Consider the following 16724-nt stretch of genomic DNA (forward strand, 5'->3'; position numbering starts at 1 on the left):
ACTCCACCTACTTTCTCTCTACATCTCTGTCCAGATTTCCTGCCTGGCTTTACTCTACTAAGCCATTGGGTGAAACAGCTTCTTTAATAACCAATGGTAATAAAACATATTCATAACATACAGAGGGGAATCCCACATAAGATAGAGCTTGAGCATCTGGTACCTCAAAGCCCACCCCCTAGTGACATACTTGCTCCAATAAAGTCATACCTACTCCAGCAAGGCCATACCACCTAATAGTGCCACTCCCTATTGGCCTATGGGGGCCATTGTCTTTTAACTGTCACTCCTATGAACATATTTTTTTTTTCATTTTAAAAGAAAGCACAAGAAAAACTTGGCAGTTTGGGAACAAATCAACTTTTAGGCATTGATTTAGGCTTAAATACTATAACCGTATATTACTACTAATTTAAACCAAGTATCTACTAAATGTTGGGCACTGTGCTAGACTTAAGCCTTTTTGCTCATAGTCTTTCATGTGTATAAAATGATATTATATTGTACAGTAACCACTTTTCTATGAGTTGTAATTATTGTCAATACATAGTCCTAAAATTGCTTAGCAGAAATCTTTTTGTGAGTTATAACTTCTTTTTTCTTCCTTCTGTTAATTTTTTACTAAAAGGTAAAAATGAGGGAATATGGGTGAAGATGGAGAAAAGACTGCTTATGTCTATTGACTTAGTTAGGGTTCCTGGTGCTGGGATTAAACCCCAAAACCAACTTGGAGCCGAAAGGGTTTATTTCAGCTTACAGTTGTAGTTTTATGCTATCGTCTAGCATAAAGGGAAGTTAGGGCAGGAACTGAAGCAGAGATCATGGAGGAGTGCTGCTTGGTCTTCATGACCTGTTCAGCCTGTTTTCATATACCATCCAGGACCATCTCCTAATGGTGGTGCTGCCCCCAGCGATCTGGATCCCCCTCACTTAATCACTAGTCAAGAAAATGCCCCCCAACTTGCCTGAAGGTCAATCTATAGAGGCATTTCTCAGTTAAGATTCCCACTTCACTGGTAAGTCTTGACTTGTATCAAGTTGACAAACCAGCCAGCACATGTATATTGATTGGGGAGAAGTAGATGGGGAGAGACTGAGATAAACCTAGGAATGCACTGGGCGTGGTGATGCACATGGAATCCCATCTCTCTAAGAACAAAAGTGAAGCAAAACTTAGTTGCTTTAAAGCATAGGGCTGAGAAACTGTGGATTTCATTCATTCATTCATTCATTCATTCACTTAGTTTTGAGACAGGGTTTCACTCACTGTGTATCTCTGACTGGCCTGTAACTTGCTATGTAGATCAGGATGGCCTCAAACTCACAGAGATCCACCTATCTCTGCTTCCTGAGTGCTGGGATTAAAAGTGATGACTTTAAATTTAATACATTCAAGAAAGAAAAAAATGGACATTGAGACCCTTCTTAAAGTGTGGACTATGGGATAGGTGACATGGCTCTGATGAAAGTGTTTGCTACCAAGCCCACAGCCCTGAGATTGATTCCCAAGGCCCACATGTGGAAGGAGAACCATCTCCTACAGGTTGCCTTCTGACCTCCACATGTGTGCTCTCTACCATACAGCAAATATGTAAAAGCAGTTTTTAAAAATATAGACTATAAAAGGGAATTAGATTGAAATTCTAAAACTTTAAAGAACAATTGAGGTTAAGAATTCTACCTAGCCATGCCGGAAGACAGCATCATCACCAGGCGGCAGGGTCAGGCCGTGCAGGGAGACAGCATCATCACCAGGCGGCAGGGTCAGGCTGTGCCAGGAGACAGCATGAGCACTAGGCGCCTATATGCAAATGATAAAGGGACCAAAAAAGGAATGAGAAAAATATTATGTTTTACAATAGCCACAAATAAAGTAAAATATCTCAGAGTAACTCTAACCAAATAAGTGGAAGACTTATATGACAAGAACTTTAAGTCTTTGAGGAAATTGAAGAAGACATCAGAAAATGGAAAACTCTCCCGTGCTCTAGGCTGGATGGACATAGTAACAATGGCAGTCTTACCAAAGTCATCTATAGAGTTCAAATCCCAGCAAAATCCTTTATAGACGTTGAAAGGACAATACTTAACTTCATATGAAAAAAAAAGTCCTAGATAGCCAAAACAACCCTGTACAATAAAGGAACTTTTGAATACGTCACTGTGCCTAACTTCAAACTCTACTATAGAGCTATAGTAATGAAAACTGCTTGGTTTTGGCATAAAAACAGACAGGAGGACCAATGGAATTAAATTAAAGATCCTAATATCAATCCATACTGTAACATGAATGGGCCTGCTTGTTGGTGTTTCTGTCCCGCCCAGTACCCCACAGTCGGCAAGTCCCAAGGAAAATCACACAGAGGTTTCCATAAGTTATAAAACTGATTGGCCCGTTAGCTCAGGCTACTTATTAGCTCTTGTCGCTTATATGAACCCATTATTCTTATCTATGTTAGCCACATGGCTCGGTACCTTTCTCAGTGGGGCAGCTCACTTCTTGCCTCTTCGGAGTCTGGGCAGGAATGCCGAGGGAACTTCCTGCTTCCCAGACTACTCCTGCTCTCATCACCCCACCTCTACTTCTTGTCTGGTTAACCCGCCTATACTTCCTACCTGGCCAATCAGCATCTATTTAAAATATGATTGACAGAATACAGACAATTCTCCCGTACCACCACACACCTATGAGCACCTGATTTTTGACAACGAAGCTAAAATTATAGAATGGAAAAAAAATTTTCAAAAATGGTGCTGGCATAACTGGATGTCAACATGTAGAAGAATGCAAATAGATCCATATCTCTCTCTATGCCCAAAACTCAAGTCCAAATGGATTAAAGACCTCAGTATAAATCCAATCACACTGAACTTAATAGAAGAGAAAGTAGGACGTATACATTAATGCATTGGCACAGGAGACCCACTTCTCTAGCAGCACAGACACTGAGAGAAACAATTAATAAATGGGACCTCCTGAAACTGAGAAGCTTCTGTAAAGGAAAGGACACAGTCAACAAGACAAAACGGCAGCCTACAGAATGGGAAAAGATCTTTACCAACCTCACATCTGACAGAGGACTGATCTCCAAAATATGCAAAGAACTCAAGAAACTAGACATCAAAAGACCCAAATAATCCAATTTAAAATATGGGATACAGATCTAAACAGAAAACTTTCAACAGAGGAATCTCAAATGACCGAAAGACACTTAAGGAAATCCTCAACATCCTTAGTCATCAGAGAAATGCAAATCAAAACAACTCTTGAAATACCATCTTACACCTCAGAATGGCCAAGATCAAAAACTCTGATAACAGCTTACGCTAGAGAGGATGTGGAGTAAGGACACTCCTTCATTGCTGATGGAAGTGCAAACTTGTACAACTGCTTTGGAAATTAGTATAGCGTTTTCTCAGAAAATTGGTACTCAATCTGCTTCAAGACCCAGCAATACCAGTTTTGGGCATATACCAAATGGATGCTCAATCATACCACAAGGACATTTGCTCAACTATGTTCATAACAGCATTATTTGTAATAGCCAGAACCTGGAAACATCCTAGGTGCCTCTCAACTGAAGAATGGATCTATAAAATGATCATCATCTGTGCAGGCAATCTTCACGGCAAATTTGTTAGCTGTATCAACAATTTTGACTCTCAGCTGACAAGAACTTCACCCAAATGCTAATATTAGAGTCTCCTTTCCTTTCTTGTGACCCCTACCTTTGTCCATTCTGCCTCAGTTTTCCTCTCTGAGACTTCATCCCCTTAATCTTAAGGGCTACTAATGGCTGAAGGTTCATTTTCTGGAACATCTGCACTGCTGGATAGAGATATAGACCCTCTCTATCCTGTGATAGTAGAGCTCCACCTGCCTGATCTAAGGGAGCAAAAGAAGTCAGAGATCTTAGAGATGAATGGCATAATAATCTAGAAAAGAGGGCATCTCCTCTGGATGTCAGCCCTTATAAACAGTGAACGTGCAGCAGATTGTTATGAATAATTCTAAGATTTCTACCGAAAAATAGTAGAAATTTTTTTTTTATTGTGAGGTGCTTGGAAACCCCTGTGTTATAAAAGATGGAAGCTTCTGGTGTGATGTAGCTTGGTGGTAAAGAACATGCCTGAAATCACAGACATCTCCAAAAGGTACTGGGGAGATGGCTGTATGGTTAAGAGCAGGTACTACTCTTCAGAGGACCCGGGTTCACTTCCAAGCACCGTGTGGGAGGCTCACAACCACCCATGACCCATAATCCAGGGACATTTAATGCTTCCAGCCTCCGCGGGTGCTAGCATTCATGTGCACATACCCACACATATACACATAACTTTAAAATTCAGAAAATAGTACAAAGAACAATTGAAGAAGACACCTAATATTTGATACTGTTCTACACAGACATATATACATATGCGTGCATACATGCATATGCATACATGTGTATGCACGCACATATACATACATGTATATGTACACATACACATGCAGTGTACATACAAATATGTATACATACACACAAAGATACTTAGGTATTTTGTTGGCAAATCATTGGCAACAGATGAATAAATTTAAAGAAATACACAGAAGGGGCTGGAGAGATGGCTCAGAGGTGAAGAGCATTGCCTGCTCTTCCAAAGGTCCTGAGTTCAATTCCCGGCAAGCACATGGTGGCTCACAACCATCTGTAATGAGATATGGTGCCCTCTTCTGGCCTGCAGGGACATATGCAGGCAGACCACTGTATACTTAATAAATCTTAAAAAAAAAAGAAATACACAGAAGCTACCTCTGTTGAAAGTTACACAGCATTATTAAATTAAGATAGAGACCTAAACAAATTGAAAAGTGTTATATTCATTGGTTTTTGTCTTTTTTTTTTTTTTTTTTTTTTTGAGACGGGTTTCTCTGTAGCTTTGAAGCCTGTCCTGGACCTAACTCTTGTAGACCAGGCTGCCCTCAAACTCACAAAGATCCACCTGCCTCTGCCTCCTGAGTTCTGGGATGAAAAGTGTGTGCCACCACCGCCCAGTGACGTTCATTGTTGAACAGACTCAGCATTGTAAAAATGTCATGTATTAACTTTTCTTGTTGTGATAATAACCTGACAGAAGCAACTTGTGGGAGAAAAGGTTTGTTTCAGCTCATGATTTGAGGGTACAGCATGGTGGGTACAGCACACAGCAGGCATATGAGGTGGCACAGAGAGAAGACTGCTGGTTTTCAGTTTGCTTTCTCCTTTTAATTGGCTTGACGGCCCAGCTCATGAAATCGTGTCAGCCATGTTGAAGGCTGGTCTGTCTTCAGTTAACCTTTCTGGAAACACCCTCATAGATATACCTATAGTTGTGTTTCCATGGTGATTCTAAATCTTGTCAACTTAACAATTAAAATTAGCTATCACATGTCAGTTCTTCCCATTATTTATCTATTACAACCCTAATGTAGCTATTGCAGTACATACTCATTTGTACACTTTTCATGGTAGAGGTCTATCTTAGTCAGGGTTTCTATTGCTGTGATGAAACACCATGACCAAAAAGCAAGTTAAGGTGGGGTCTTGAGAGATGGCTCAGTGGTTAAGAGCACTGACTGCTCTTCCAGAGGACCCAGGTTTAATTCCCAGCACCCACATGGCTGCTCACAACTGTCGGTAACTCCAGTTCCAGGGAACCCAACACCCTCACACAGACTTATATGCAGGCAAAACACCAATGCACATAAAATAAAGATTGATTTAAAAAGCAGCAAGTTGGGAAGGAGAGGAATTATTTGCCTTCCTTTTTTATTGCTGTTCAACATTGAAGGAAGTCAGGCCAGGAACCTGGATCAGGAGCTGTTGCAGATGGAGGGGTGCTCCTTACAGGCTTGCTCCCCACAGCTTGCTCAGCCTGCCTTCTTATAGAACACAGGACCACCAGCCACAATGGGCTGGGCCTTCCCCCATCAATCCCGAATTAAGCAAACGCCCTTCATGCTTGTCTGCATCCTGATCTTATGGAGACATTTTCTCCATTGAGGCTTCCTCCTTTCAGATGACTTTAGTTTGTGTCATTGTTGACAAAACTGGCCAGTGCATTTTCTTCCAAAGCATATCCCACCAGTCTTTTTTTAAAATTTTTTTATTTATTTACTCTGTATATAATATTCTGTCTGCATGTATGCCTGCAGGCCAGAAGAGGGCACCAGACCTCATTGCAGATGGTTGTGAGTCACCATGTGGTTGCCGGGAATTGAACTCAGGACCTTTGGAAGAGCAGGCAATGCTCTAAACCTCTGAGCAATCTCTCCAGCGCCCCCACCAGACTTTTCAGACCCTAGGAATCATCTTTGTTGCTTTTCTCTTGCTGTGCTGAAATACCCAGCAAAGGCAGGAACTGTGCTAGGTCTCAAAGTTGAGGGACGCATTCCATCAGGGTGGGAAAGTCACGTTATAGGAGCTGGAGGAGGCAGCTTGTGGCCTGCGTCTGTAATCAGGCAGAGAGCAATGAACACCAGTGCTCAGCTAGCTTCTGCTTTTTATGTAGTCTAGGACCCGAGCTCCAAGAATAGTACCACCCTGTTTCATTGTAGGTCTTCCCACTGCACTTAATCTAGTGAGGATAATCCCTTAGAAGCCTGCCACAAGGCTCATGGGGACCTGTCTTGTGAGTGATTACAGATTGTTGACAGTTGTCACCAGCCTTCACAGGAGTTTTGTAATTTTTTTTATAAAATGTAAAATTTCCTAGGTACTATTAATGTTCTAGAGTGAAATGGGAGATCTTTTGGCTGTTTTGTTACACTGCTTAGTTAAGTGTCTGGTAAGATTACATTGAGAAATCTTCATATCAAAATAGTTTACAGTGTCTATTGAAATATGTAATTTTTCTCCTTCCTTAGCTAAATGAAGTAAGTGAAGAAAACAGGAAGATGGAGATTCAGGCCAAAAGGGTTCAAGCTCGTCTAGATAACCTACAGGTGAGTTGCCTGCTTATTTTCTGAGTGTGTGTGTGTATATATATATATATATATATAATTAATATATATAATATATTAATTATATATAATATAATATATTAATATATTAATATCTATCTATATATATATATATGTATATTTAGAGCGAGTATGTGCCATGTGTGTGCAGTTGCCCACAGAGACCAGAAGAGGGCATTGAGCATTGAGCTCCTGGAGCTGGAATTGCAGGCAACTGTGAACTGCCTAACTGATGTCTAGTCTTCCAAAAGCAGTACCTTCTCTTAACTGTGAGACACCTCTCTAGTCCCCACGATAATTTTTAAATTTGTTAATTATTTTATGTTATGTCCAAGTTCCTGGTACCCAAATGAATTCATGGAGCTGGATTTCCGATGCAAATTACTTGAGGGTTTTTAATTTAAACTCAAGTTTGGACCAATACCTTTCCAGCCCCCCAGCAAGGTGGGTGCAGAAAGTATGGCAGGAGCCCTGGGAAGGTAGAACTTTTAAAGGGAAAATACCGTAACCAGGGGAGTTCATGTCCTGGCGTTTTGGAATTGAGTAAGGAAGGCATAGGGTAAGGTAGTTACCATTGGTCAGTTTTTGGGCATGAGAACCTAACTAAGAGCCATAAATCACTGACAAGGCATCTTCAAGGACAAGATGCCTCCCAAGAACATCTGCACCTTGCCAGATTTTATAGTCCTGCCCCCTATCTCTTTAGGCTATCTGTTTAAGTTCCTGCTGTCGCTGCACATTTCTGGAGCTGTGTTTGCCCACCCCCAGCTCATTATATGGCTTAGGATAAAGCCCCTTCTTTAAAACAGAGTTTGCAAAGTCAGGTCCTCAGTGTTTGTGATTGTTGTCTGCGTGTATGTCTGTGCACTATGTGCTCTATGCCCTGTGCCCATGAAAGTCAGAAGAGGGCATTGTATCCCCTGGAACTGGAGTTAGAGATGGCTGTGGGCCACTATGTAGTTGCTGGGAATTGCAACCGAGTCCTCTGGAAGAACAGCTAGTGCTCTTAATCACTGAGCCCTCTCTTTAGTCCTATCTTGAATTTTTAAGTGATTTACTTGCTTTTTCTAATTCATTACTATGTGCATTGGCAGAGGAAGTATGAGTTTATGACAGTACAAAGACTGAAAGGAGATTCCCATGCTGCTCAAGAAGTGAAAAGTTTAAAACAAGAAAAAGTACCAGTTTCTAAACCTTTCAAGGTATGATATGATTAAAATTTCTGTAATAGAGAGCCAAGAAATTTTCTTTTAACCTTTAATCATTTTCCTTTCTATTTTAAGCAAAAATATGTATTTTGTTTGTTTTGAAAGAATTCATCTTAATTAATTTATAGAGAAACATCTTAATTGGTTTCCTTCCTTCCTTCCTTCCTTCCTGTTAGTTTTTCAAGACAGGGTTTCTCTGTGTTGCTTTGGAACCTGTCCAGGAACTTATTCTATATACCAGGGTGACCTCGAACTCACAGAGATCTGCCTGTCTCTGCCTCCCATGTGCTGGGATTAAAGGCGTGCACCACCGCCTGGCCTTAATAGGTTTTCTGTATTGTGATAATAGGTTTCCAGCCCACACAGTAAGCCAGATCAAGTTGAACTGGAAAAGTTAAATAATAAGTTTATTTGAGCAAAGCAACTCCCGGGTGAGTTCTCCAGTCCCAGAGATTGAGGCAGAAGTACATGCAGGAACTAAAGCAGAAGCTTCTGTATCGTGTAGGCCATAGGTGGTGCTGTGTCTGCCACAAGCTGGGTTTGTGCTCAGGTGTGGTCAAAATCTGGAATGATTAGATGAGGACGTGGCTGCTGTCAACTTCAGGGGAGGAGCTGCCACAGCCACCAAGAGTGCAGAACTAGGCTGTTCGGCTCCTTTTCTTTGTTGGCGATTCCCTGAGAGAGTGGGATTGAGAGAGAGAGAGAGAGAGAGAGAGAGAGAGAGAGAGAGAGAATTCACATTTATATATTCCATGAAGGGATATGTGGGATATGTTAGAGTGGCTTGCAGGCTGTGACCCAAGTAGTCCGACATTGGCTGTCTCCTGATGGAAGGCTAAGAAACTGATAGTTGTTCTGTCTGTGAGGCAGCAATCTTGATCTTGTGCTGGATCCTAGAGAGCTGCTGGTCTTCAGTCTACATCGGAATCTGTAGAGAAGTGGGCTCTATTACCAGTGAAGGATTGCCTCAAGAGCAAGATAGTGAACTTGCCAAGAGAGTGAGGCCAAGCAGGCACAAAACACAACTTTCTGTCCTATGTCTTTTTATTTTGGCTGCCACCAGGTGTGGCCCAGACCAAATGATCTACTCAAGAAAACCCCTCACAAGTGTGCCTCGCTGCTTGGGTTTTAATGTATTTTTGTTCTTTATGGGACGAAGCAAAGGTCACACTCATCTATACTAGTGTTCTACACTTTTGCTATATTCCAGACCTTAATCTTACTGTTTTCATCTCCTGTCTTGATAGGCTCTCGGAGAATAGAGTTTCCAGGAAAAGAAAGTTACACCTCATGTTAATAACAGGTTATTATTACAAAAAAACCCTAAGTTTTGTAGGAAGAAAATACAAAATCCTACAATAAGAATTCTTTGGTTTTGGGAATCATTAAGTCTGTTTTGTTAGACTTTTTTAAGATAGGCTAGTTCATGCTGTTGAATTAAAGCCATTTTTTTTTTACATTTTTGTGTTATCAGGCTTAAATAATTTTAATAACAATTATTTTAAAATAGCTGGGTGTGGTGGCACATGACTTTAATCCCAGTACTCAGGAGGCAGAGACAGGCAGATCTGTGAGTTTGAGGCCAGTGTGGTCTACATAGTGAGTTTCAGGACAATCAAGGCCACAGAGAGAAATCCTATCTCAATAAAACAAAACAAAACAAAATTTTCTTGGTTTCGAGGTAGAGTCTCACTGTGTAAGGCCAGCTTGGCCTCAAACTCATTATCTGCCTGCATCAGCTTCTTTAATGCTGGGATTAATACAATATAGTAGCCTAGGGCCTCTATATTGTAGCCACTGGAAATTCTTTACTATAGTAATAAAGTATACTTTTGTTTTTCTTTTTATGATGAGTTTACATGTCTTAGCAGGCATTTAATGTTTTTAATACAGTTGGCAGTATTTGATGTGGAATTTATTTTAGGTAAATACCTAAACACTTATCTAAAAATAATTTAAATAAGTTATTCTATAACCACCAAATTTAAGGCTTTGTTTTTAGTTTGTGTGAGTTTCGAACTGCAGTCATGTTTGATTCAATGTTTGATCAACAGACAGCACTCAATGGACAAGTATATGAGCTGTTAATTATTTTCATGGACTGGATATCAGACCACCATCTTAGCAAAGTGGAGCCCGAAGAACCTGGTATGGACGGTGAAAAACCATCATTCAAACCTTCCCAGAGAAGTGACATTCAAGAGAAGTGTGTAAAGGTTGTTTTCTAAGGTTCACTTATTTTTATTTTACCCATGTAAATGTTTTGTGTGTATGCATGTAAGTGCCACATGTGTGCCTGGTGGAGGCCAGAAGAGGGTGTCAGGTCCCCTGGAGCCAGTGTTAGTGCTTCAAACCTTGCCTGGGTGCTTTTAACCTCTGAGTCGTTTCTCCAGCCCCCAAGGTTTTGTTTTGTTGTTAATTAGAAATACATGAAGATTAAGTAAGGAAAAGCTTTTGGTATTTTTATTTACTTATTTTATTTTAGATTTTAAAAGCTACATTTGTTTATTTAATTGGGGGAGTACCCACCACTATACATGTATGGAGGTCAGAGGACAACTGTCTTCAGTCGGTTCTCTTTCCCACTCTGTGGACCCCAAGAATGGAGCTCAGATTCTCAGGCTTAGTGACAAGCTCCTTTACCGGGGGCTAGAGAGATGGCTCAGAGGTGAAGAGCACTGGCTCCTCTTTCAGAGGATCCGGGTTCAATTCCCAGCACCCACATGGCAGCTCACAGCCATCTGAGACTCCAGTCCCAGAGAATCTGACACCTTTACACCAACGCACATGAAATAAAGTTAAATAAATTATTAAAAAAAAAAAAAAAAACACAAGCTCCTTTACCCACTAAGCCATCTCACTGGCTCTGGTATTTTCATTCTTCAATTAGATTCATGTATTTTAATTTATGTGAGAGTATTTTGCCTGCATGTATGTATGTGCACCACATGCATGTGGTGCTTGCAGAGGTCAGAAGAATGTTTGGCTCTTCTAGAATAGTGGTTCTCAACCTGTGGGTCAAGACCCCTTTGCGTGCGTGCGTGCGTGCGTGCGTGCGTGCGTGCGTGTGTGTGTGTGTGTGTGTGTATGTGTGGTGTGGGGTCAAATGACCCTTTCACAGGGGTTGCTTAAGACCATTGGAACACATAGACATTTACATTATGATTCATAACAGTAGCAAAATACAGTTATGAAGTAGCAATGAAAATAATTTTGTGGTTGGGGACCACCATAGCATGAGGAACTGCACTAAAGGATCACAGCATTAGGAAGGTTGAGAACCACTGCCCTAGAATTAGAGTTCCAGATGGCTGTGAACCACTGTCTGATGCTAGGAATTGAACCCCAGTCCTCTACAAAAGCAAGAGCACTGAAACAAGGCGTGCTCTTATTTCTCCAGCCCCAACTTTCTGACATGTTTTTAAGTGAAATGTTGCAAGTATTTTTGTTTGTGAGGCAGGTCAGGTTCTCAGTAGCTTTGGCTGTCCTCAAATTCACTTTGTCGTTGAGGATGGTGCTGAATTTAGGATCTGCTTGTCACTGCCTCCCTGTTTTGGGATTATAAGGACGTGCTTCTATATTTGACTTAGGAGCATTTTTTGCTAGAAAATTGTCTGTACCAACAGTTTTTAACATGATTCATCCCAGACCTCAGTATTAATTTGTACTAAATTGGAAAGGCTTGTTTTATGTATATGCATGTTTGCCTATATATATGTATGTGTGCTGAACGCATACAGTGCTCAAGGATCTAGAACTGGAGTTACAGGCTGTCGTGGGCCACATGGGGTTCTGGGAACTAAACCCTTGTCCTCTGCAGCAGAAAATACTCCTCTCCACCAAACCATCGAGCTAGCCGTTGGATGTACATCTTTAATTTTTTAAATTTTGGATGATGTTGGAGATTAAATTCAGGGTCTACTTAGGTACTGGCATTGTATTTGTAGTTTTATTAATATGATGGGATTTTTTTTAAAAGTAAAAACATGACCTTAATAAAATGCTTAAAAGTACCCAAACTACCATCTATTCAGTCATGTGAATAGTTCTTTTACATACAGTCATAGATTTGAAACCTATTGGGATAATTCTATTTTGTTAATTCTATTTGGGACTAAGGGTAAAATCTCTGCTTTTAGGATTCTCATCATCAAAGGGAGGCATTTCCTAACACTAATATCAGTGCTCATAATATCAAGATATGAAAGGTCTTTAGAGATTGACACTTTGTATAAAAACTTTGAGGGAAGGACAGGTTTTGTTTGTTATTTTCAGGAATAATTTCATGGTTGTTAAGTAGTCCAGGATTTTGAGTAAATTATATTCATCTTTTAAAAAAAATCTTTTAACTACAAAGGTCCTTCAAAACTTCTTTTGTGCTATGTAGAATAATGGCTGCAAAAATGCTCCCATTCTGACCTCTGGGACCTGTCAGTATGTTCTGGTGCATAATGAAAAGGAGTGAAAATTGCCAGTCAGCTGTCCTTGGAACAGGGAGGTTCCCGGTTTCCGGTAGACATTGAGTCTTTGACCTGGAAAGAAAGAGTTAGAAGAATAGGTTGAATACTCAGTACATCATTGCTGGCATTGAAGATGGACCAAGAAAGGAAACGCACACTGGGAAGGAGACAGTTCTGGGGGCTGGATACCGTTCTCAGCTCAGTGTAGATCTGCAGTAGATGTACGCCAGAACTGCAGAGAATTGAGCTCTGCTTTCAGCTTGAATGAGTAAGGAGTGAATCTTCCCCTTAGCCTCCAGAAACACATACAGGGTGGCAGATATCTTAATCTTGACCGGCTAAGGCCTCCATCAGACCTAAGTGTTGTTTAAACATACTTTGTGATACTTTATTATACCTATAATAGGACACATTTTATTTAGAATTTTTAACATCTATATAAACTATGTCTCTATAGAAAGTTCAAAGTAAGAAGAGAGTTCATGAAATTGTCTCAAAAATAATTTAAAAAATGAAATGTGAACTGGGCCTGGGAGCACATGTTTAATCCTTGTACCCAGGAGGCAGAGGTAGAGGCAGGTGGATTGAGTCTGAATCTAGCCTAGTCTACATATTAAGTTTCACACAAACCAGGGATACATGGTAAGACCTTATCTCAAAAAAGAAAAAAAACAAAAGGAAAGAAAAAAAGAAAACAAAAAAATTTACATTAACTTAATAATTTACTTATTTCATATCTGACTCGGATTCATTTTATCTTTAAGAATAGTCTTAATAGACTTAAAACAGCAAGAGAAAAGCACATCGCCACATGCTAAGGCGCCTCTGTGAGCATGGTAGCAGCTCTTACAGCAGATCCTGGTGAGCCAGTGGTGGTTACACAAAGTACTGGACATTCATAATGGAGAAACAAGGACTATCAGCTAAACAAAAGCTGAGGGGTTAATTAACCACTGTCCTACTGGTACTGCTGTCAAGATGGAATGAACACTCACATAAGCCATATGAAAGAATAAGTACAGTAAATAGCAATTTTGTAATTTTGATATAAAACATGTAATATGAAAACTAAAATTTTTGAAAGAAATTTAAAATATCTAAATAATAAGCATCCATATTTTTAAAGATATCTGTTCCCTACCCCAAATTAATCTGCATATTCAGTGTATTATCCAAACTTCAACTGGCTTCTTTGTAGAAATAGATAGACCAGTCCTAAAAGTCATTTAGTTCATTTTTAGAAAATCATGGCATTGGTTTCAGATATCTAAATATGTGCTGTTTTTGTTTTCCACCACCTTCAGCTTTTGCCTCTGATGACAGAGCAGCTCCAGTGGATGCCATTTGTGAACGCCAAACTGCATGAGCCTTTTGTCAAGTTTATATACTGGTCTCTAAGGCAGCTGGATGCTGGAGCACAGGTACTGACTCATCTTCTAGTAGACTCTATTTAGTATCGGTTCTCTTGGTTATGCTTCACAGAAAAATAAATAGTGCTCCATGTGTATGCAACCTGTTGGCTTTTGTTTGAGAACAATCTTCTCTGTAAAATACCGTCCTAAGGTTTTGATAGGAACGGTATTCAGCTTGTGTACCAGTCTCATGTGCTGGGTCTGTCAGCATAGGAATCGTAACCATCTTTTCACTCATAGCTTTGTGTTCTTGCATTATTGTATAATTTTTTCACAAAATTTATGTGTGGACTCTTTTTTTCAATTTTTTAACTATTTGAATTCTTGAGTGATTTGAATTTATTGAATTTTGTTGTGTATATGTTTATGGTGATAGCATGTGTCTTAGAGTTTCTATTGCTGTGAAGAGACACCATGACCATGGCAACTCTTACAAAGGAAAACGTTTAACTGAGGTGTTGGCTTACAGTTGAGAGTTTCAGTCCATTATCATCATTGTGGGGAGCATGGCGGTGTGTAGGCAGACATGGTGCTAGAAAAGTAGCTGAGAGTCCTACATCTTGCAGGCAGTAGGAAATGGTCTGAGACACAGGGCAGTATCCTAAGCATAGGAGACCTCAAAACTGCCCCCACAGTGACACACGTCCTCTAACAAGGCCACACCCACTCCAACAAAGCCATACCTCCTAATAGTGCCACTCCCTATGAGATTATGGGGACCAATTACATTCATACTATCACAGCATATAAACATATAATTGATTAATAAGGGATCTTGGTCTTTGATTTTTATGTTTTAAATCTTGTCTGGTCGTCAGGTGGTGGTAGCACACACCTTTAATCTCAGCACTTGAGAAGCAGAGGCAGGTGGATCTCTGTGAGTTCAAGGCCAACCTGGTCTATAAGAGCTAGTTCCAGTACAGGCTCCAAAGCTACAGAGAAACCCTGTCTTGAAAAACAAAACAAAACCAACCAAAGAAACCAACAAACCAAAATTAAAAAGCCTTGTCTTGTTTTATAACTATTTGATTTATAAAAATTGAAATCATCATCATCTCATCCTTTATATTTCTTAAGAATGTCTTAGGTGGTGTCTTAGTTTGGGTTTCCATTGCTATGAAGAGACACCGTGACCATGGTTACTCTTATAAAGGAAAACATTTATTTGGGGCTGGCTTACAGTTCAGAGGTTTAATCCATTATTATCTTGGTGAGAAGCATGGTAGCATGAAGGCAGACATGGTGCTGTAAATTCTAGGCCAGGTCATGAGGCTTGTGGAACAAATGTTCCTCTGAGCGATCCTATAAGCCCTCTACCTTTTTGAGACAGGGTCTCTCACTGAATCTGGATCTCACTGGCTGGTTAGAATGGCTGTCTACTGGTGCCCAAGGATCTGCCTATGTCTCCCGCTGCCAGCTCCCCAGTACTGGAGTTATAGATGGGAGTGCTGGCGATCCATCTGAGGCTCTCGTGCTTGTACAGCAGGCACGTAGCCTCCTGAGGTCGCTCCCTTAGCCCACATATTTTGATATCTCACATTTTCACTTACATTTTAAAAAATATTTATTTTATTTTTATTTGTGTACATGTATGTGTGTGACTGTGTGTGGTTTTATACCAGAAGAGGGTGTCAGATCCCCTGGACCTGGAATTAAAAACAGTTGTGAGGACACTGAGAGAAACAATTAATAAATGGGACCTCCTGAAACTGAGAAGCTTCTATAAAGCAAAGGACACGGTCAACAATACAAAATGACAGGTTATAGAATGGGAAAAGACCTTCACCAACCCCACATCGGACAGAGGGCTGATCTCCAAAATATACAAAGAACTTAAGAAATTGGTCATCAAAAGAACAAATATTCAATATAAAAAAAAATGGAGTACAGACCTTAACAGAGAACTCTCAACAGAGGAATCCAAAATGGCTGAAAGAAACTTTAGAAAATGCTTGATATCCTTTGCCATCAGGGAAATGCAAACCAAAACAACTCTGAGATTCCATCTTACACCTGTAAGAATGGCCGAGATCAAAAGCACTGATGAAACTTATGCTGGAAAAGATTTAGGGTAAAGGAAACACTCCTGCATTGCTGGTGGGAGTACAAACTGGTACAGCTACTTTTGATATCAGTATGGTGATTTTTCAGAAAATTAGGAAACAATCTACCTCAAGACCCAGCAATACTGTAACTTTTGGGTATATACCCAAAGAAAGGATGCTCAATCTTACCACAAGGACATGTGCTCATCTATGTTCATAGCAGCATTGTTTGTCATAGCCAGAACCTGGAAACAACCTAAATGCCCCTCGACCAAAGAATGGGTAAGGAAAATGTAGTACATTTACACAATGAAGTACTACACAGCAGAAAAAAATAATGACATCTTGAAATTTGCAGGCAAATGGATGGATCTAGAAAACATTATTTTGAGTGAGGTAACACAGACACAGAAAAACAATTATCACATGTATTCACTTATAAATGGCTTTTAAACATAAAGCAAAGACAAACCAGCCTACACAATCCCAGAGAACCTAGACAACAAAGAGGACCCTAAGAGAGACATACATGGATCTAATCTACATGGGAAGTAGAAAAAGACAAGATCTCCTGAGTAAATTGGGAGCATGGGGAACTAGTGGGGGGAGGGCAA

The 16724-nt window shown here is 40.1% G+C and overlaps 1 protein-coding gene across 3 annotated transcripts in view; it reads left to right on the plus strand.

Annotated features, from left to right (window-relative positions):
• Ccdc138 (coiled-coil domain containing 138) overlaps window positions 1–16724 on the plus strand; it is an 83887-nt gene that overhangs the window by 23119 nt on the left and 44044 nt on the right. For all 3 annotated transcript variants that reach the window (XM_048451760.3, XM_087898128.1, XM_048451759.3), the window contains exons 9-12: window positions 6890–6967; window positions 8080–8187; window positions 10248–10409; window positions 13958–14074. In XM_048451760.3, coding sequence (XP_048307717.3) covers window positions 6890–6967; window positions 8080–8187; window positions 10248–10409; window positions 13958–14074 — 465 coding nt within the window. The remainder of the gene's footprint in view (window positions 1–6889; window positions 6968–8079; window positions 8188–10247; window positions 10410–13957; window positions 14075–16724) is intronic.

The sequence above is a fragment of the Myodes glareolus genome, chromosome 18 (genome assembly GCF_982192425.1).
Source record: "Myodes glareolus chromosome 18, mMyoGla1.1, whole genome shotgun sequence".
Taxonomy (NCBI): domain Eukaryota; kingdom Metazoa; phylum Chordata; class Mammalia; order Rodentia; family Cricetidae; genus Myodes; species Myodes glareolus.